This window comes from Phytophthora infestans, genomic scaffold, assembly GCF_000142945.1.
Source record: "Phytophthora infestans T30-4 supercont1.13 genomic scaffold, whole genome shotgun sequence".
NCBI classification, from domain to species: domain Eukaryota; phylum Oomycota; class Peronosporomycetes; order Peronosporales; family Peronosporaceae; genus Phytophthora; species Phytophthora infestans.
Genome location: NW_003303746.1, coordinates 618,886 through 641,286, shown reverse-complemented (window position 1 = coordinate 641,286; position 22,401 = coordinate 618,886). Strand labels below are relative to the sequence as shown.

The window sequence follows — 22,401 nt, the reverse complement described above, 5'->3', positions numbered from 1 at the left end:
GTGGCTTGTATGCTACCTACAAGCGTACTAAGCTTGCTGTTGACTGTGGGAGCTCAGTAGTAGTGGGGATGAGGTTACGTGAAGATTGAGTACGCTGCGAGCTTGTCGGATTTGCTGAGGATGACGTAGGAGGCTGAGTCGACAGCGATTCTGTATTAAGCGATGGTGACAGCGGTTCTTGTGCTTCTTTTCTTATGTACGTTGCTGGCAGATTATAGGCTACCTCACAGCTGTGCATGGATGTATCTGTTACTGCTACTTCGGATGTGGAAGTACCCCGATATTGCCGTGATGGACGAAAAGGCGGCGAGAACCTTGTCCTCCAACGACGACGTAATGATTCGACAAGTGACGTATTGAGAGGTGAAGGTGAGTTTGCACCTCTGGGAGGTCTGCGGCGAGTCATCGATATGTTGTTATAGTGGAGTGGCCTGCCTTTGAGTGCGGGTGTGCCTTTTCGGGAGAATCGGAATGGTTTCAAAACTGCCGTGAAGGGCGATTGCTGCTATTACTGCGTGACCTAGTTAAATTGGTCACGTGACCCACGTTTAGCAAGTGTGACCTATTCATCACATACGGGTGTGACCAAGTGTCCAAATTTCCAACAATGTCACGTTGGGGCAAATTGATTGAGTTGCATTTTTTCCACACCTGGGCGAGGCGTGGCGGATTAGCTGCGAAAAGAAAGCGAAAGTGAGCTGGAAGCAACTGAGCTTCTCGAGCTCCTTCAGAACTATATATAACTAACTGCGACATCGGGAAAATACGCCTTCGTCGGCAACTTGCACATCTCATGTTGCCGTTGCCTCTGCAACCAGCAATTTCCAACAATGTCACGTTGGGGCAAATTGATTGAGTTGTATTTTTTCCACACCTGGGCGAGGCGTGGCGGCGGCCCCATCATGAACTTGCCGCGAGTTGAGCCGTGGGTGTGGTCGCCTTTTTGTTAGTACATGTAGCGTGAAAGTTCCGCAGACCCCTTGGCGGAGAGCACCGGATACCCCTCGAACGCGTTGGACAACCAACGACCCATAAGTTTGATGACAAGCCGATCGGCGCCCGCGTTGAGCAACGCTGTGGCGCCTCCAATTGGAACAGAATGAGTGGAAAATCGTGCCGGATCAAGACCGGCTTTTCTTGCCGCATTTTTTAATTATCGCAGCGATCTCCGTTGATGTGATTCCACTCTTTCTCACTGACAAGGCTGGATCGTTTGCACTCGTGCTCAACACTGCTGCCGCTTTATGGACCCATCGCGCTGCTCGAACCGGACAGATCAGCGAATCGTTTGACTTGCTGTGGTAACGCATTTCCTCACGGCCGAATTGGTTGTTTTTGGCTCCATTGAGAGAGATGCCAACTGCCATGGCTCGCTTAGGTGCTACTAAGCGCTCGTGATTGTCGTAAAACTTAATTGCCTCGAGCCGAAGAGTATAGTTGTGAAATTGCCGCCCAATGAATAGATATTCAGAACGTCTCAGCAGGAAGAAATATCCGAGTAAAAGACCACCCCATAAAAGTTGGTGTCGAGTCTGCGTGAGGTCAAGTTCTTCGAAAATGAGACGAATCAGGCGTGCTGTCAGAGGCTGCTGCTTGACGACAGGATTGGTAAATCGCCGAGTTCCTCGAAGCAAAATCGCGTGACTGGCATTTACACCAGGGTCGTATCCTGCCGTATTGCGATGAAACCAGCGTACCGCACACAATTTCGAACAAATCGTGGAATATGTGTTTCCTTGCTGAGAGCGATTCGCTCCGTACTGCCCGAGATAAACAGCGAACACACCCAATTGCTCCGCGTTCTTGTCTATCGAGGCCTTACTGAGCCACGGGCTAAGTCCCATTATTTTACACCAATACGTCCATTGAGACCACGCTCTTGTGTAATGTTTCCTCGACGACGACTGTGCTAAAGCCCCTGCGCGGAGTAATGCTCCCAAAGACGCGAGAGGTTTCGCGAGTCGTGAGGGGTCTGAGCCTGTTGCCAACCACAAGACATGTTAGAAAATTTTTGTCGCCAGTAGTGGTGACTGCCACATCCTGCTGCCTGTGTCGGCAATGGCGTTGTCTACACCAGCCACGTGATCGGCGGTGGAATAAAATGCATGCTTTACTTCGAACAGACTTAGAATGCGCAGGAGCATTTGCGCGAAACGATTGCGACTAGCTCTGCGGTTACTCCACGAAACCGCTGCTCTGTTATCAATCCGGAATCGGACATTAGCGTCACTATCTTGACTCGAACGGCTCCACAGATGCCCCCCACACCAATGCAGCAAACACAGCACTCATCAATTCACGGACGTTGATTCCGAAATCTCCGTCCCCTGATCTGTTGAATTCTTCAATAAGTTGAAGCTCCTCATAATTAAATTCCACTTGTAAGAACTGCTGTCTTGCTGGAAAAAGTGCGCACAAACCGCGATCACTAGCATCCATTTGGATGTGGTAATCGGGTTCATGTCGCCGTACAAAACGAGCGAGAGGGATGGCATTAAGAACCCCTGCTGATAAGACTAACTCGAACCAGCGTAGGTCATCTTTAGCCCCAGCTGAAACTAAAATGACACCAAAGCGTGGTGCTCGACGGGTTAAATCGGCAATTCGTTGGAAGAAAGGTGCAGCTGCTCGCTCACATGTAACCACATGTCGGAGGCTACCCATCAGCTTCTGCAATTGAGTTCGGGTGGCCTTGAGCCTACGAGCCATTTCACGAACCCGACGAAGCGCTTTTGTTATCTTCTCCTCGGGCATGGATACTGTCAGCTTCTGCAGATCCCATTCCAGTCCTAATGCTCTGTCACGTGAAAACCAAGGAGAGAACTTTTTCTCGTTGCATGCGTTTGGCCCTAGAACTGTTATCATTGCAGTTCTCAGTGCAAATTCCGCGTCACACAGCCGCGAACCGATGTCGGGCTCGATGGCGATATGATCATCGCACCAAGCTCGTGAATCGAAGTTTTGGCTTTGTTTAAGTGATTGATGTCCACTTGGTGGTGCTGAATTAGCGTATAAGTGCTTATTTTCCTGGACCAGCGTACCAGTACGAAGCAGGAGCGTTTTTCCATCCAAAGGGGCAATACAAATCGATCACCAAGATGTTGAGCTCTGGAACCGTCCCTGCAAACCGGCCAACCTCGTCCGCCGCAATTGGGATGTTTTTTGAACGCACCATTTACGTCACCTGTTAGCTTCCTCTGCTGTCCTGGCAATGATTGTGCTACATCCAATATCCGATTAGATAGTGCATCGGGCACATCGTAAGTCATTGAGATTTCTTGATCAGCAATTGTGTTGTCATTCACTGAGCTGCCCACTGGAAACGACAAATCGTGTATTATACGAGCGTCAACGCTTAATTCGACGTCACCCTTCGATACAGCCCCAAACGGACTGCAAGTCACGTCTTCCAGTGTAGAAAGTAAGTCATGATCGAGTTGTAAGTACCGATCGGCGTCCTGTCCAGCTCGGAGGTTTTTCACAATCGTGTTCAGCGCCCTGCGAGCCGATCCATGATTTGGAGGCGGCTTGTCTTGCTTGCCAAATGCTTTCTTCCAATACAGTATAACACCGTGATCCACGATGGCTCGCCAATGCGAGTTATGTTCGTAGCTGACCCAGGCAGGATGATTGCTTGGTATTTCGAGATTTTTGTTTGGTCTTGAATCGGCAGGACTTTCACCACGTAGAAGGCGAACAAATTCTGGCAGATTCATATTGGTTCGACGAATAAACTCACTGTATACCGCCTGCTTGTTTCGATCCAACAGATAAGTCGTTTTCCCATTGCATTGCATTGAAACTGGTGCTGGATCCGGTGGAGAGATGCCACTGCGAATAAACTGTTGCGCTAAAACTACTGAAGCAGTTTTTATGTGAATTTCCGCCAAACGGCGACGTGCCAGCAAAGTTTGAGAGAACTTGCGCTGTCGTAGCAGCCTCACTATATCCGGCGTACTTTGAGTACTAGGACAATGCAGACTATCTGTCGGCACATGTCCATCAAGGTTTTTATCACAAACAGCAGCGTGTCGAGCGTTTGACTTGTGTAATTCATGTGCACCGCAAAATACAGGTGGCATCGTCGCCGTAGCGTTTTCATTCTCGTCAAATTTTTCGCATGAGGGGAAGCTTGAAACCTCCGCTGCCCATGCAGATAAAATATGGTCGCTCTTGCCGTCTATACCTCCTTGCGAAGATGTCATGGCACGAATTAGAATTGCAGCTGCGTCTAACGTGGGCTGAGGTTGTTCGTTAGAGAATGCTACTGCGCGGGTAGTAACCATACTATCGCACGAGGGGGAGTCGAGAGAATCCGCTGCCCGTGGTTGCAGCTTGAGCAACGCAGTTAATTCGGTTGTGTCTCCTAATTTCTTACTCGAGGGGAAGCACTTGGACTTCGCTGCTCGCATAAGAGAGTTGAGGCTGTGGTGAGCTTGTATAGAATTACAAGAGGGGAAGACTGTCGTGCTCGCTGCCCCTGTAGCCAAAATCGATACCACATCCTTTGAACACCAACCTTGAGCACTAGAGTGAGGTGTACTGCTGGCGGTACCGGAAGAAATAATTTCAAAGTAATCGGTGTCGTCAATCAGTGAAAAATCGGAGCTTTCGGCCTCCGCCAGTATACACCGTCACTGCAAGTCGCTTGATATTCCTCCAAATTTCTTAGCGATAAATTCACGAACCGCCTGAGGTAATACTGCTGGCTTAAAATGACAACGATTTGTGTCGACACAGGCTCCGTTTTCGCCTCGACACACTTCCTTGGAAAGGAAACGAAGCCAGATCTCTTTTCCGCCTTGTTTAGGAAGGGCCTTTCGGATCTCCAGAGGAATTGAGCGTGAGGGACGCTTCTCGAACTTGCCTGGTCGTTTTGCCGCGGGAGGTTGACCACGTTGACCGTCGGAAAACGCAGCTTGTCCCCGTTTAGAGTGTAGCTCTTGCCGCATTTTAAACGGATGGACTCGCATGAAAGACTCGTGAGCAATACTGAAATGCGACTTGACCCCTCCTGGTTTATCCTAATCCTCATCAGACACATAGACACGAAACAACTCCAAACGGTCATCAATCCAAGCTGCAACTTCTGCTAGAGCTAGCACTGAAGTTGGTGCGTCACTAACACGTAACTCAGCAAGAAACGTTACTGCGGATTGGATTAGCTCCTGGACGAGAGGCTTGTAACATTGAAGAGCAACGTTGTGAAGGACTTCAACTGCACCAATCAAAGTAGAAAACTCTGTCGGGTCTACAGGTCTTGGAAGTCCATTTTTCCGTGAGAAATTGCTCATGTCATGCTTTAAAACTCCCGCACGTTTTTCTTGCTCAGTAACTCGAACGAAATGTCGATGGAGAGCCCTCTCGTACCGGCTTATCGAGCTCCTACAGAACTAAATATAACTAACTGCGACATCGGGAAATTACGCCTTCGTCGGCAACTTGCACATCTCATGTTGCCGTTGCCTCCGCAACCAGCAATTGACCTGTTTTATGGGCTTCGCAGGTGTGCAAGGCAGCCAACAACTCTCATCCGACGTTCGGTGATCTGGCAGTTATTTACCCGAAGCCTCGCGTCATCACGGTTGTTTCAAAGGAGAAAGGAGGAACGCTCTGGGCGCTGGATCGGATTGCTTACCGCTCGAGCTTGATGCGTGGTCGACCGCTGCGTGATGTTGTGTAACGTCTACGCCAGATCAGCCTACTGTGGCCATTGACTGTGGCGCAGACTAACCTGGTTGCAGAAGAGATGCGCACTGTGGTCTTCGAACCAAACCAAGTGGGTTTGCACGAGGGAATGACGGAGCCGGGCTTCTTTCTGATCATCAGTGGCCGCATCGAATCGACCTCAAAGATGGACAATGTGGTGTCTCTGGAGCTCAAGACGCTCGACTACTTTGGTGAAATTGCGCTGGTTCGAAGACGTTCGATCAGGTATGGACAGTTCTGCACATTGGTGGGCGTGATGACTGTTTGTTGACAACAACTTGTGATGTATTCGTATGCAGACAACGTTCCATTCGTGCTATTGAGAGCACTGAGTGTCTGTTCATTCGAAAGGACGCATTGGAACTGGCTGTGGGCAACCTGCCTTCAATTTTGGAGAAGAACAAACTGCGTCGTGCACGCAAGACACGGATCTTGGAGGCACAGAAGGAGGCAAAGGTGTTGTATGGATAGTATGTACTATACTATGGTGTTTGCGCTAATTAGAATTGGGTTTTATGCTCGACAGCCGAACACTTTCGTCCCGTTCGACAACGAAAGGAAGCCCGAGATGCCCCACTCTATCAACGGTCTGGATGTTGTCGGAAGCGTCATGTCCGATCTAATAAACACTGTTCGCTTGGTCGAGGTCAAGGGCTCATCCCCGTCCGTCTATTTGACGTTGCGCTCGGTGAGCAAACAGGCGATCATGGACGCTGGTATGATGAAGCACGTCAGTGGCGAGCGTGACATCTACGTATCTGTGTACGAGAAGAACGCTATTGTGTCGCAGCTCTTCGGGATGAACGAATGGCTCAGACATTCACATGCTGTATAACACGCAAATCGATGGCACTCTGGAGAGCTCCTCGGACGGCGAACCGCACGGCGAGTCGTTCGTACGATACTACGCCGCGCAAGTTGTGATGGCGCTCGAGTTCATGCACTTGGTAAGCTAGCGCTAAGTTCTCGATGAGGTTTAGTTCCACGTCTCACGCTGCTGTCGTTTGCATGTACAGGAGGGCGTGGTTTCTCGAACGGTTGACCCCACGAACCGCATGGTGGACCGCAGTGGAAACCTCCGCATGATCAACTTGCGGTACGTCCCGTTGTCCTGTGTCTCAGCTCGTTCAAGCATCGAATTTGCTGGCTGCTTCGTGTACGCTTTCCAAGTACGTCGGTCGTGGCCGGACCTACACTGTGTGAGGTACCCCCGAATACCTCTCCCCGGAGCAGATTACTGGCGAAGGTGAGAGAGTCTATTTGTATTGTAGACGAAGTCCTGGTCTAATGTGACTGTTTTCGGTAGGCCACAACATCGCTGCGGATTACTGAGCACTTGGTGGGCTCATGTACGAAATGCTCACCGGTGCAACACCATTCACACGGGAGAACGAGAACGACTTGGAGATCTTGAACGACATTGCTTCGCTCCGCCCAGACCGACTGCCCTGGCCTGAAAACACTAGCACCGAGCTGAAGAATATCATCGCGAGTCTGTTAAGTCCGGACCCCGCACAGCGTCTCGGATACTGGTGTATTCCATAGTGGAGCGGAGCGGAGGAAGGGAATTGTGTTTTCCACACGAGATTATCTGTGACCGGTATTACTGGCGTAGTACCGGTACGTGTACTCCCCGAAAGCTGCCAATCACACACGTGGCCTCCACTCCTCACTTCGCATTTGGAGAACAAGAACTACGAACAAGAAAGAGGGGGGGTTCATCCTACACCATGTCTTCCAGCGCACCCAACTCCCCATCGTCCAGGGCCACCACGGCCCTGTCGGACAGCGCCTCTACCGTCCCAGCAGCCGACGTCGTCGACGTCACTGGTGGAGAGGAGACGTGGACCAATACATCCGTCCGTAGCACCTCAGACCCTCCGCCGATTCGCACGAGCAAGCGAGCTGCCTCCGGCAACGTTTCCTCTCCAGCACCGGCCGAGGCCCGCACGGGAAAGAAGAAGACACCCAAGCGCACGGCCCCGTCGCCTGCAGCTACTACCAGTCGAGCAAGGAGTGACGACGCCACTGAAGACGGGTCCGACCACGGCCTGGAGGACAAGGCGGCAACTCCTAAGCCTAAGAGGGCGAAGAAGTCAGCAGGGGATACTGTCCCGATCGTGCAGCTCCCTCCACCAGTTGTACAACCTCCTACACCGGCTGCTCCTGAGATTCGCCCGAGTTCCCGGAAAGACTTCGACCTGTCCACATTTATGGCGTCGTTTGAGCCCGGTCGCGGTGTGGCATTGGCCGAGGGTCCTGCTCACCATCCTTCTCATCACGAGCCTGACCCAACACCCATTGTACCGCAGCCTGCAGCACCAGTGGACCTGTTGCGCGAGCTTCGTTCCTTACGCGATGAGGTTGCACGCTTGAGGCAGCTCCGCGGTAGCGAAAGTACACAATGGGGTGGGGCGTCCGCAGGCACAATCGTCACGGCTCCGAACTCGAAAGGAGGGCTGCCTCCCTCTGAAGTCTGTTACCTGACCAGCGCAAGCTTCCCAGAAGGCTCAAAGAAGGCGAAGGGCGACTACAATCCTCCGCAAACCCACATGTTGGCCGCAAGTCGAATGTTCCGTGACTTCTTCGACACAAACACCCGCAACCTCGACGTCAGCTTGCGCATGTGGTCGTACCACACCTCCTGGCCCAGCGCATTCAAGCCGTTATGGCGTCAAGGATATCTTCGTAGGAAGAGCACGTAATAGAGGCCGGAGGGAGCGTTGCTGAAGGACTAAAGTCGCTTGAGAAGTTGGCGTTCGTCGAACCGTCTTCTAGGCACGCAATTTAGCTGCTCTCCTTGAAGTGCATCACTGTTAGGCCACGGGATCCTAAACGCCCGCTGAAGACTGCCATCAGGACGGCGGGTGTCACTTGGAACCTCACGCAGTCCAGCCCCCGAACACGCAGAACAAAAGACATAGCAGATGTAACCTTACCTGTCTCCGTACCGAACAAGCAAGCTGATCCCGCCAACACTCCTGGTCGCGTTCGTTTGACACTGATGTACGCGAACAAGTTCATCGGGACGGCACTGGGGTATCTTCAAGTGGATGATGCGTCGTGGTGGATGGGCTTCTGTGAGGCGCTGCGAGGCATCGACTACCAGTCGCCGCTGTGGGCGATGGCCCTCCTCAGTGTTCTCAGCCAACCAGCAGACAGCGACGGGAGAGTTGCCCGTGACTCCGGCGGACGCCAGCGCCGCGACGAAGCTAGAAGACCTGCGATTCCTGACGGCATCCGACGTCTTATCCCGCTTAACAGGCGTGGCCAAGAACCGTGTTTGCTGAATGTGGCAGGTCTCCCGTGCTCTGGAGGCACCCGCGATCGTTGCGGTAACCACAAGCGAGCACACAACTGGCCGGACCGCCTGCCTCCACGAGTACAGCAGTGGGTCGACGAGACGTACGGGTCGCGCCGCACGAATCCAGGCGAGCGTCGCTGATGGGGCCGTGAGGAATGCAGCTCGGCATCCTTTCGGTACGAGAACCACCTAATGCAGGATAATAGATCAAGTTCTACAGAAAGGTTGAGAGCAAGTTTAGTGAGGCGTCAACGCAAAAGCCACTTCCTCGGCACGAGAAGCGCGGGGAGGCGGATAGGGTGGGAGTGGAGCGGTGAGGGAACGAATACGCGCGGGAGCGAGAAATTAGCGTGTTTGAGGGTCATTTTGCCTATCAAAACCCACCGCAAGTGGCCTCTGAGCCCGGTCCGCAGCCTCCGCTTTCCGTTGCGACTGATGGCTTTGTCACAAGCGAGGAGACCCTTACGGATATACATCCCTCTCCGACTATACAGTCTGATCCGTCTAGACAGTCGGTCATAGCCATACAGCGCCCTTTGACTATACAGTCACCTATTGCTATACAGCGTCCTTTGACCATACAGTCATCCACAGCTATACAGCACCCTGCGACTATACAGTCTGGGTCGACTATACAGTCATCCACAGCTATACAGCCCTCTTCGACTATACCGTCCGGACCGACTACACAGTCACCCACGGTTTTACTGACTCCTCCGACTATGCATTCGCGCACCCGCCCGCAGGGTTTGATTGGTATACACTCAGATCGCTCTAGTAGTTTTGTGGAAGTACGTACTAGTACCACCGAGAGGCCGGTCGACTGGGAAGGGACTCGCACGATTCGCCCTGTAATATCAAGTCAAAGAGCAAGTGAGACGTATGACAACGCAATGATACGTCGAGACCTGCACAAACAAGTTCGGCATGCCGAGCTTACCAAGGTTATGGCCAGTTTTAACATCGAGATGCCCCAACAACACTACCCTGCGATGCACGAAAGCGCAGAAGGCCCGGTTTATCTGCTTAACCAACCATTGCAGCACGCTCTATCGGACCTTGCATGCCGGTCGGCGCTCCCGCTACCTGCATTCGTAGAGTTAATTTGAGGCCAAACAGTGGAGGACTATCGCCCAAACAAGAACATCGTTCCGGCGGTCCTAAAAACGTTGTGTGAGGGATATGAGCACTTAAATCAACTTAACAAGATTGCTTGTGAAGGAGTCGAAGTCAAGTTAAGGGGGGATCGTCTCATGGTGGCGGATCCCCTGGATCCCGTCTCCACCCAGACAAGTGGTTCGGCCACCAAATCATGTCTCTGCTCAAGAACGCGTCAACATTTTGCGCAAGAATATCCGGAAAGGGCAAGACGCCTGGAGATGCCTGGTTCTCGACATTGATCTGCTTGAGCAGTGGCCCGAAGTAATTATAAGTCCGTTCGGCGTCGTCGACAAGGGAAGCGAAGATGCCAACACGTCGGGTCGCACAATCCACGACTTATCCTACCCGGATGGTACTTCGATCAACGACGGCACGGACCAAAACAGCATTACTAAGCCGGCCTACGCCCACTGCGATGCCGTAGCGCGAGAAATTTTGAAAACGAAAGAAGATTTTTCAAGTGCGGCTGTCCGTGTAATGACAGGTGACGTGGCATCTGCCTTCCGCCACATCAGCATCCACAGCAACAGTGTGTACTTGTTTGCCGGTCTTATCAAAGAAGAAAACGCATTGATCGTCGAGTTATCAGCACCTTTCGGATGAACGGGGTCTCCCGGCTTTTACGAGACATTTGGTGGAGCGATCTCTCATGTTCACGGCGGTCATTCGAATGCAGTTTCTCCTGGTGGCTTCTTCAACTATCACTGGGTAGACGATCACATTAACGTGGCTGCCTGCATTGACACTACATGCGTTGACATGGATCGTTCTCTCCGTTTTGCCATGGTCGCCGTCCTGGGTGTCGATGCTATCAACACTGAGAAGCTTACTCCCTGGAAGACGCGCCAGCGCATTCTAGGACTCGAGTTCGACACAATCGCAGAAATTGTTGCCATGCCTTCAGCCAAAATCGACAAAGCCCGCAAAATCTTAGCTTCCGCCTACGTCGCAAGTTCACTCGCCCGCAAGGGGTACCGGTCCCTGCTCGGAAGCCTACGCCATGTGGCAACATGTATTCGGGCCGCTAGACCATTTTTACAGCGCCTACGGGTCCGCGAGGCTCGGTTCAACCGCTTCCAAAAGTCCCCGTGACTGCTACAATGAAGGATGACCTACTGTGGTGCTGGATGATTTTGGACACCCCTCACCTGAACGGCGTTTCGCTAGCGTATTTCAACGCACTTCCGCCTCCGGACATTGTGGTTGAAACGGATGCTTCAGATTTCGGTCTCTGCGCACTTTTCATATCCGCAAAGGAGGCACTGACGTACCAATTCTCTCCGTCCGAGCGTGATCTCATCGCGGCGTTCAACAACGGAGAGACCAACGGTTTTGACATCAACTTTCGCGAGCTTCTCTCGTGTGCTTTCGCTGTGCATACATGGGGCGCAAGGTGGGCTTCAAACGCTCGCATTACTGGGAGGCCGCGGCACGTACACTTCCGCATCGACAACACATCTGCCGTCGCGTGGCAGAACAAATTGGCATCTCGCAATCCCAGGGCTGAAGTTCTTATTCGCCTGCTAAGTTGGTTGGAATCAACTTTCCGACTCCGGTTCTCTGCGTCCCACATACCCGGCGCAGCCAACGTCCGAGCAGATGTTGACTCCCGACTTACCGCTAACGCGTCGTTTGTGGATCTTTTTACGTCGCTAACTTCCGGCTGGTTGCAGGTGTCCCCGCCGGTGGATATACAAGGCCTAACCAGCGTCTGGCAGTGTATCTCCGCGCGCACTCCGTTGCCGACTCCACATTTGTGCAGTACAGTCGATCCCTAGGCAAGTGGACCAGTTGGAACTCACGCAGAGGCGCTCACCCATATCTTCTCGACGTCTCCATTCATCGGAAAGTGCAGTATATTTCAGATTTCGTTCTCCACGGTTTTCAGCTCGGCTTCAGATCCGGCGGTCCAATCCGTAGTGATTCCATTACAGCAGTTCGTTAAGGCGTACGACACGTTTCCGCCGCTTTCGGTTACGACTTCCCGATCACACACCCAGACATCCGCATGCTTATCTTCCAAAGGTATCGGCCGTCTCAATACACCGCGGCTTCGTAAGGAACCGGTTTCACTCGACATTCGGGAAGCCTAGTTTCGCAGCTTGACGATGGCTACACCACGTGAGCAAGCATTATGGGGGGTGATGTGCTTGGCGTACTTCTTCCTCCTACGTCGATCGGAGATCGTGTCAATCCAAGGAGGTTCTTTCAAGTGGTTTGCACTTCGAGCTGAAGCCATTATAACTGTCGATGCGACGGGCAGGCCAACCCAGGAACCATCGCAAGCTCAGGGTGTGTGGATACGGTTGATCGGATCGAAGACAAACCAAGGCGGAACCCCTACGACAAGAATGCTCTCACGCTCTGGCCATCACTTCTTTTGACCTGTTTTCGGAGCTCTTGTACTTCTTCAAGCAAGGAAAGGTCTTCCGGCTAGCATTCCAGCCGCGGTGTTCATATCACACCGAGGAGTCCCAGCCTGCGTTTCAGCTGAAGATTTGTCCCAAGCTATAAAGCGTGCTGCCGTCCGCACCGGCAAGAACCCTCGCCACTTTAGTACACACTCCCTTCGCGCAGGCGGGGCGACCATATGTACCGCTCCGGCGTGGATGCACTGACGATTCAGTTTCACGGCCGATGGGTATCTGACGTGTACAAGACCTACACTCGACTCTGCAAGGAGTCCGTCACTGCGCTGTCAGCAATTATGGTGGCTGGACAAATGGGGGACACAACACTGCATTAGTGAGGGTGACTGCATGACCATTAATGAGGGCACCGCTCTCCTCGTCCCTTTTCGGGTCGAGCTGATGGTCATTGCATAAGCTCTCATTAATGTACCCGTTTGTTTGACCCCTAAGTGTGTGGAAAGGTGTATCCCATAGTGGAGCGGAGCGGAGGAAGAAAATTGTGTTTTCCACACGAGATTATCTGTGACCGGTATTACCGGCGTAGTACCGGTACGTGTACTCCCCGAAAGCTGCCAACCACACACGTGGCCTCCACTCCTCACTTCGCATGTGGAGAATAAGAGCTACGAACAAGAAAGACCCGCCTCTCCTCGTCCCTTTCCGGATCGAGCTGATGGTCATTGCATAAGCTCTCATTAGTGTACCTGTTTGTTTGACCCCTAAGTGTGTGGAAACGGAAATTCGCGCCGGCGCTTGCGAGCCGATCAAGAAACACGCTTTCTTCGCTGGCACCTCTTGGGAAGCCATGAAGATGGGCTCGTTCTCGGTACGCTTAGATGCTTTACTCCATGTACTCCATGCTTTGATATAGCTGACATTTGACTGTGCTGTTATCTACTGAGTAGGCACCACTCGAGCCGGAGGCTGCATCAGAATTCAAGCAGATCGCAGCGAGTGGAAGTCACGAAGACATGAACATCGGTGGCGTCTATACGGGCGATGCTGACTGGCGTGCTGGATTCTAGACTTGTATAAATCTTGCCGCTCGTTGAACACTCAATTACTCAACGTGGGGTATCAACCTCCAGAAATTGAAGTATTTTGTTTTTTTTGCGAACTAAGTAAAAAGGATTCGACACCTACAGTATGTTGTTGTGATATTCACGCAGGAAAGACAAGGTTTGTGATCTCCATGTCTCCAAAATACACCGTGCACTCTTGCAACAAGCTCTGTAACGACATAGTGACTAAGAAAGTTATACTAAACGATGTCGAAAGAATCTACACACCACATCGTGATCCACACGCTCAGCGATGCTTGAAAAATATTTCTCAATCGCTTCAGCAGCCTTGTCATCCGTCTGCAACAAGTAAGCAACTAAAAATGACAGAAGCAGTAAGATAAAGAACTAACTTACGAGTAACAGAGAGGGCTGAAAGCGAGCGGTGTCTCCATCCAATTGACACAAGTCCCCTCCGGTATTTCTGACAATCCGATGCACCTCTTTACCCAGCGCAAAGTGTAGAATTGTGAGTCGATACTCCTGATATCCTCCATCGGGACAAGCCACACTGCCAGATTAGAGTGACGAGGATCCTTAAGCGTAGTTTTTACAGTTAAAGAACCCTAAAGCAACTGTAACCGCACCAATCGTCTGCAGGGATTTCTTCGCCCAATAGACTGAGTTGCGCGCGGCTCGACGCCCAAATAAAGGAACCAGGAGCCATCACTCGGGAAGCACAGCTTTTGTCGGTAAGCCGATACACTTACCGGTGTCAACTGAAAAAAAAAAATGGAGCTGCGCTGCTTGACGGACGATGTGGCACTTGTGCGCGCGGTGCAGAACTTAATCTGGGCGTCCTGTTGGATTGTGCATCGAGGCCTGGCGCAGATTGAAAAAAGCTGGAACAGCAAAGAAACCAGATCGTTATATGAGAGAGGGCAAAGGCCCGTGAGTGTTGGTCAATGCTCAGGAAGCAGAGCAACTGACACAAAGTAATTCAGTCTTCATATTTTCCCTTTGCAAACAAGGAGCTTGTTTGTTACTTCGCGGAGCGTGTCTAAGAGCTACAACATTACAACATGGTTATGAGCCTAAGTGGTGGCAGCGCAGGCATGAGTAAGCCGATGAAGTACACCAGCGAAGGGGTGCCGAAGAATTGGCAAGGCAAGGATTGGCAGACATACAAATGGGCCATGATGAACGCCTTCAAGGAGGATGACTTGAAGGACATTGCTGATGGAACTTTAACCAAGGACATGCTCTCCACACCGAGTGCAGAGGACCAGGAGAAGTTCAACAAGAAGCAAATCAAGATCATGCGGATGATTAATACGTCTGTTCCGCCGGAAATTCTTCAGCAGATTCGCGACAAGGAGACCGGATCGGAAATGTGGGCAGAGCTCTGTAATCTGTTTGAAGGAAAGCAGAATGAAGCTAACAAGGCCTACACGATTCGTCGCTTGGAGAATGATCTCTGGGATAAGAAGCCCGCTTCTGGAGGAGATGCAAATCTCCATCTTTGCAAGATGTTCAGCATCAAATCGGAGTTGGTAGGCTTACAGTATACTATTGAAGACAGTACAATGGTGGATATGTTGTTGGAAAGTTTGCCGGATTTGACCGAGTTTGAATGTCTGAAATCTTCGATCCGCTATGGCGCGGACCCAAGTGTGTATACACCGGTACGGGTTCGTGAATTAATTCTTGCAGCCGCTGCTCGACAGAAGGAATTCAGAGGCAAGCGTCAAGGAAAGCAAGGAGGGCATAAAGGCGGAGGTGATAAAAGTGGTGATCCGGAGAAAGGTGGAAATGGTAATCAGCAGAACAAGTCAAGTAAACAGCGAAAAGCCAGGCTGTTCTTTGTCTGCGGGAGTGATAGCCATATTAAGGCCAAGTGTCCGGAACGTGAAGAGAAGAACAGCGGTGCTGGAGACAGAGAAATCAAGCGAAAACCGCAGGGAACTTGACGATCAGTCAAGAAAACAAGAGTGGTGCTGGGAGTAACAGTGAACCCAAGCGGAAACCACAAGGAAATCTGACACTCAGCCAAGAAGGCAATGGACTGTCACAGATACTGCATGAACCTGCAGATCAAGAAATAGTGACGGGATTAATAACGGCTGAGGCTCATCATGAGCACGAGACTCTGCACAAGACTCAGTACGATGCTCAGGGAACAGGAGTAGATGAGAAGCTTCTGGAAGTTAATGATTAAGTACCTGTTGATGAAAACTTTAGCTGTTGGTGGTATTTTGACACAGCTTCGAGCTCTCACGTGGTCGGAGATCGCTCGTATTTTGTGAGCTACACTGAGGACACGTCACAACTACGAAGCATTCGAGGTATTTCCCCAAACATTGCAGCTCGTATCGCTGGGATGGGGACTGTTGCCTTAACTACTGAGGTGAATGGAGAGCAGACAGTGATGTGTCTGGATGATGTTTTCTACATACCCGGGACTGAATTCGGACTCTTCTCTCCTGGACTGGCTCATGAACAAGGGTTTGACTTCACGGTCAATCATGATACTCAGGACTTCACTATTCTTAGGGAAGGAAAATCAGTAGCAGTAGCGAAGCCTCAGGAAGCAGCTTGGGGGGTTTCTGGGACTACATCCAGGTCAAACAAGCGTGAAAGAGCCTGCTAACCCCTCTAGCCCCGCGATTTAGGGCAAAATTTACCCTGTATTATACAGGATAGTGGTTTATCTTGATTTTACTATTTGCGGAGTTTTGCGAAGCTCACAATCTTTACTCCTTATCCACCCTGTTCCGTACAGGTTATCAGTCAATGTAAGGGATCGTGTACTCTGTATTAACCAGGATTAACGCAATGAAGATGTAGAGAAAAATTCCAAAATTCTACAAGTGCATTCACTCTAACGGACTACAATCATTCCTAGTGTTACGCGGTTGACACTTCATACAGCTTTGTATTAGATGCACGCTGTTTCAATACTGCCTACGTCTCCTGCACTAACCTCGATTTCTGCCTCCCTTGAAGATTCGTTGGCCGAGCTTTCTTCTTCATCGCTGTCATCAATATTTTCTCCAGTGCGGCGCGAGCTTGAGCCGCTTGGTGAGCGCATGCGAATTGTCTTCAATCCAGGGGGTATACGAGCACCAGCGCCCCAAAGGTTGTGCCAAATCTGGCTGCAAGTTGCTGAGTTTATTGATCCCGACGGGTCGTGCTGGCGAACCCTTTGGCATAGGTAAATCTTTCCTCGTGCCCCCGACTGGCGATTCATCCTTTCCTCTGAGCACTCAACGCAGTAAAACGTAGTCTCCCACGGTGCCTTTGCCGGGCGAAGTAATGAACACACTTTGCATCCGTACTGACGTCTTTTGCTCGATTCTTTTCCGTTTTTTGCTCTTGTCGTGCGAAAAATATCCACTTGGCGAGGTGTGTGATGGGCCGGGAGTGTGTAGCGAGGGTGTGTCGACGGCACAACGCTTGTATCAACCAAAGCTTCGACAGATAAGTTTCTTCGAAGTCGGCAGCTCCCACGTTCAGCAATGCGACTTGCATAGATCTCATGAATTCTGCGTGCGTGGGTGGAGCACGACCAGGGTTCAATCTTGCTTTGACGCGGCGATGGATGATGTAGGCATTGACTAACGCCATGTCAATGAGTCCGAGAAAGATAGTGTGATAGTATTTCTTCATTTTCATCGCTCCCTGTAGTGTACAGGATAACAATTGTCAATATGAAACCAAAGTAGTGTAGGATACAAATGGTAGTACCTGTATTGAATATCGCTGGAGCCGCAACTGATCATGTATATCTGCGCCTCCCATGCCTTCTTGGTAGTCCTTGACGAGCTGGGGTGCTGGGACGTCAACAGTGTCAGCGCCTGCACGTCTTACCAAACTTACCACACCAGTACCGCAGCCCGTGGCAATGAAGTGAACGGAATGGTTGTCCATCCACGAAACGGCCACCATGCTTGGCTCTACCTTTGACTGTGCAATTCGATACAGCCCTCTCTTCATCTTCTTTGGCCTCTTGGCTTGCTTGTATGGAATCGTGTTGCAATATCCGCGCCGGTTCGTCTGAATGGTGCCCACGTGATAAAGACCCCGTTGTAGGAGAATTGAAGACAGCAGCACGCTCGAGTAGAACCGATCCATAATGACGAGTCGTCTTTTCGGTAGTCCGTCGAGCACTGCGTCAAGGTTGCGAATTACCGCGTTCGGGCCCTGGTTCAGATCGACACTATCACTCGTCAGCCGCCCTTGATAGATTTCAGCCCTGCACAGGATAACGGTCACAACTTGTTAGACATAAACCTGTAGAATACATAGATTCTCCATGACATACCTGTAGCAGTAACCCGTTGTAGCGTCGCACGTCATAGCACTTCGTACCCCACGGATGGGGCTTGGCACGAAGGTATTGTCGCATGGGGTTGTACTTGCTCCTCATGGGTATCATACCTTCATCAAATGCAATGCGCTGTCCAACACTCATGCCTAACTTGAACGTCTTATTGGTTGTATCGGCAATGGGCTTGATTTTCCAAGTCTTGTATTGCCGTGCACCGGCGTCGTTGTTGCTGCTAACGTGCATGAACCGCACAATTTCCTCGAAGCGTTTTCTTGACATGAAATGTCCGAAGGTGCCTTTCGGTACCGCGCCGTGAGGATCGACTGCCCAGTGTTTTGCTAGCTTCTTGCGATGCGGGCATAATGTTCTTGCACATATTAGACCAATGCAATGCACCAGTTCATGCGGCTGGATAGGCTTGAATGCGTCTAGCCCCTTCTTCACTTGTTGCGGAGTCTTCATTTTGTACTCGGGGCGTCTCTCCTTCATGCGGCGCTGGCGAATCATGATCGATTCAATAGCGTGGGACCGGAACTGGCGCTGCAAGCGATTGGACTCCTTTGCGACGGATATCCACATCTCCTTGGGGAGAAAGAGGAAGAAGAGTCCTTCCATATTACACCTGAGTGCTTCCGCGATCTCAGTTGGAGCTGCTGTGCATTTGGTTAGACTTGCCGAAGGCAAATCGAGAGAGCAGCCTGCATTCAGTACACAGTATAAAAGTTAGAGAATAATACAGGATAGTCCAAAGGGTTTGATAAGTGCAAACCTGTACCGTACAGGATTGAACTTACTTTCGTCCTCGAAGTATGTTGTCCAGCCCGTCTTCGCGTGCTCGCTCAGGTCCTCCTTGCTCATTCTGTCAAAGCGCGTACCCACCGACAATCCACCGCATCTTCTTCATCACTTGTTCCCTCGGGGTCACTAGCATCGCTTGCAGAGCTCTCGCTGGCCGCCTCTGCGTCAGAATAGTCACCATCCTCCAATACAAAGTCGTCTTCGTCTCCAGACTCCATTCTGTCGTCACCCGTCGAGAAATCCACCAGATTTGTAACTGCGGTTACATGAGTCTGTCTCGGTGGCGTCGGTGACGTTGCTGCAATAGTTGGAGCGGTGGACATCCTGGCTGGTATTTTTGTAGATGCTGGAGATTGCGTGGTCTGAGTTTTGTGCAGCGTCGTGGATGGGCTGACTTGGGCGGCGTCACTGATGAGGTCCTGCTTGGAGCCTTGGGCGGCGCCGTGGATTGGGTCTTGGCAGGTGACTTGGGCGTCGCCTGGCCTGAGGCCGCCGTAGTCGCTAGTGCCTTCGCCGGAGACTTGGACTGAGCCTCCGCCGGTTTGGTTAGGGAGGGTGACTGAGCCTTGGTCGGAGGTTTCGTAGGTGATGCAGGTTCCATGCTCAGCTGCTTCTCTACAGGCGCCGAGATAGATGCGGATCGCTTGGCAGGAGGAACCTCATCATACAAAACCTTTCAATATTAGCCGCTAAATCGTAGGCCAGAATCATCCAATCGACATATTTTCCACGGATAAATGCTTCCATACTTCATCTGGCCCATCGAAGTAGTCGACAAGATGCGTAGCGTTTGGTCTTCTTGACCAGCCTTCTGGCGTGAAGTATCGGTTTTGGTTGGATAGCCCTTTAGATCGCTCAAATTGCCATCCTAACCTTTTTAGTTTCGTCCAGAGCTTGCCCCAAGTGATTGGCCGGATGTGCTTCCGCTTCAGCATGAGGCCGTTCTTGCTGATGTCCGTCCGATTCGCGCGAAATTTGCGCGCCGCTCGCTCTCTTTAAATCTCGAAAAAGCCGTAGTCACGAATTATTGCCCGGAGGCTAGCAACATGATTCTAAAACTTTATCATTTATGGAAAAACTTACTTTTTGTAATGAGGAAAATGGCCTTTTTTGTATTCTGTAGAATACAGGATACGAAAATTTATATCCTGTAGAATACAGGCGGCAAGGCTAGAGGGGTTAAACAAATTGGAGTCTGTGTAAGCCCACTTTTCAATTTGCTTTGAATCACCTACAACACTCAAGCAGTATTACGATGGTACTGTCCTCCCAGTATAATACTTAAGTACTCTTCAAAATTATTTGGATGATATCAACTTCTACCATAAAACTACCGACATTTTCAGCCAGTTATAAAATACACAAATTCAAATTCCAAATCTTAGTACTTACTACTGATTTATAGAAATTGCGCCCAGTGTATTGTCGCAAATTGTGACCCAGAATGCTACTCACCATCGCCTGTGCAAGACAACATGCTCAACTGACCTTCTCCTTGAGCATGTAACTTTCGATGAATAAATAGAATTGCAGCCAAGTCTCTACTAGATCATCTATTTTTTAGCACCTGGGCAAGTATCTGAACATTAATAATGCAATATTCTTGACACAGAAAACAACAATGCTCGAGACGTTCACACAAAAGTGGCAAAGATACTCGCATTCGCGAAATCACACGATGCAACCATAACATTGCCGCAAAACTGCAGTCGGCGCAATTTGCCCTGTGGCAAAGGAAGGGCTAGTCGGTGAACAACATTTATGAGATCCTGGAGCTGTACGAAACACGAAAAATGACATCTTTCATAACCCGCTTCTCAAGATGTGGGTCTCGTATATGAGACCACCCAGAGCAAAATGATACTTACGAACCTAAGTACGAATCGAAACGAAAGCGGGGCGTCTCTTCTATCTCTTGAGCGATATATTTAGGAGTGTTGTGAGCTCAATATTTTTTCAGTTTTACAAATTCAAGTGTTATTTAAAAGCTCTTGTTAAAAGCAATTAATAAGGGTAGTTCCACAGTTTTTTCGATGGAAGTTTACAATAAATGTCGCAGTTTCGGATAAGTGCGAATATCAATTGGCCAGCTTTAAGCTCGATTATCTCGATAACTCTAAATTACTCTCGACGTTCATATTATGAGCGCCGAGAGTCCCAGCAAAATGCCCGCTCTGCTTTTGACATTGGAAGGACGATTCACTGTGAGGCCTTTTACCCTAGCCTGGAAACAGCTACAGCAAAAGTTAAAAATGACAGCCTTTTTTGGGTTAATACTGCCCCAGACATTCAAGCAGCTCGGGCTTTGGCAATATTTACCTCTGAGCAATTCGGTATTCACAGAATGGGTGAATTACGTCAAGATTTTCAACAAGAGGAATTCGAAGAGAAAAGAATCCTGGTTTCACCCGATTCAAAACCATTATCATTGGTTCGGTGTCGAACGTGTGATCGACAAGGCAATGCAAAAGCCGAGCACAGTGAGCATTGCGAAAAATAGTGGAGCGTGCATGGCATAAGCAGTGGCTACATGGGGAAAAGCCTCCAAGATACGTCTTCCATTTCTTGCACCTCGAAAAGTCTTGTAAAAACATTTTCGCCGGTCCAAAATTCAAAACATGGGCCTGGTATCTGAATGATTTCAGCCAGCACTATTTTATCCAGAAAACGGCTATGATCACTCAGGACGAACTACAACGACATACTGTAACGACGCACCAACGTCACAGCCAGCGATGGCCATGACGTTGGTACCAATGCGTCCTACTTTCTTCTATTTTCTCCTACTTGTCTTGCTGACTGCCAACTGTCTTCTTAAGCTGCCAATGAGCGGCCAGGCAGGCACACGCCTGACCGGAAGGCAATCACCATGTTTGGATGAGTATTGCCAAACATGGAACTTCAATGACAGTCATTCTTTTTCATTTGAATTCACTATGGAGATTCTGACCCGGTTCAAATGAACCGCGGTTCACTACTACGCTACGCTACTTCAAGATTCGACTCAAGGACTACTTAGAATCTAGTATAGTGAAATGCATATACTTACATAGGATACCAAGGGAATGCTAACAAGCACTTCCTCGTAGCCGACAAACAACTAACCATTTCAATCTCACTTTCCAATTTACCTTCTTCGAGGCACATCAACTGCCTCCTACGCCTTACCTTCGAGTCGCCTTCGTTGGACTCTCGCCGCCCTCCTCCGCTTCGCTCCTCGCCACGCGACTCGTTCCTCGTCGCTGTTCCTCTGCGCCGTGCTCTCACCAGTCGTCACATCTGGTAGCACTTTCTGTTTTTCGTCCGGGAGGGGGTTCTTCATTCTCTATTCGCTACGCGACACGTGGAAAGCCGCTCGTTGAGCGTGTGTCGTCGTTCTTCGTCTCCACATTCGTCGGATTTCTTCGTTGCGACCTCATTTCATACGGCTTGCCGTGTTGAAATTTTTCGTGTGTACTGCACTAAGCGTCTGGTCTATAAGAACCGGATCAAGTTAGTACCCGTACCTAACGTCGCATCCCTCATCAACGTTATCGTTGATTGCGTGTGTACTGTAAGTGTCTGGTCTATAAGAACCGGATCAATTCAGTACCTGCACCCCTCGTCGCTGTCCACCTGTACCCGACTACCTTTTCGGCACTTCATCGCTGAATTTTTCGACAATCAACCATGACTTCCTTGAATCCT

At 50.4% G+C, this 22,401-nt stretch overlaps 4 protein-coding genes across 4 annotated transcripts; 2 read left to right on the top strand and 2 right to left on the bottom strand.

The window, feature by feature from the left end:
• Window positions 1-508: 508 nt before the first annotated feature.
• On the bottom strand, window positions 509-2,056 carry PITG_08285 (uncharacterized protein; the record flags this gene model as incomplete). The annotated part of the gene is made up of 2 exons (XM_002903642.1): window positions 509-520; window positions 1,197-2,056. The coding sequence occupies 2 exons, from the start codon at window positions 1,842-1,844 to the stop codon at window positions 509-511; spliced, it is 660 nt and encodes a 219-aa protein (XP_002903688.1).
• Window positions 2,057-3,180: 1,124 nt separating this feature from the next.
• PITG_08283 (uncharacterized protein) lies at window positions 3,181-3,716 on the bottom strand (the record flags this gene model as incomplete). Its single annotated transcript, XM_002903641.1, has 2 exons — window positions 3,181-3,220; window positions 3,448-3,716. The coding sequence occupies 2 exons, from the start codon at window positions 3,714-3,716 to the stop codon at window positions 3,181-3,183; spliced, it is 309 nt and encodes a 102-aa protein (XP_002903687.1).
• A 1,629-nt stretch (window positions 3,717-5,345) lies between these two features.
• PITG_08282 (uncharacterized protein) lies at window positions 5,346-6,180 on the top strand (the record flags this gene model as incomplete). Its single annotated transcript, XM_002903640.1, has 4 exons — window positions 5,346-5,366; window positions 5,507-5,669; window positions 5,745-5,934; window positions 6,009-6,180. The coding sequence occupies 4 exons, from the start codon at window positions 5,346-5,348 to the stop codon at window positions 6,178-6,180; spliced, it is 546 nt and encodes a 181-aa protein (XP_002903686.1).
• A 353-nt stretch (window positions 6,181-6,533) lies between these two features.
• PITG_08281 (uncharacterized protein) lies at window positions 6,534-7,166 on the top strand (the record flags this gene model as incomplete). The annotated part of the gene is made up of 3 exons (XM_002903639.1): window positions 6,534-6,656; window positions 6,726-6,805; window positions 7,016-7,166. 3 exons carry the CDS (start codon window positions 6,534-6,536, stop codon window positions 7,164-7,166), a joined length of 354 nt encoding a protein of 117 aa, XP_002903685.1.
• Between the last annotated feature and the right edge of the window lie 15,235 nt (window positions 7,167-22,401).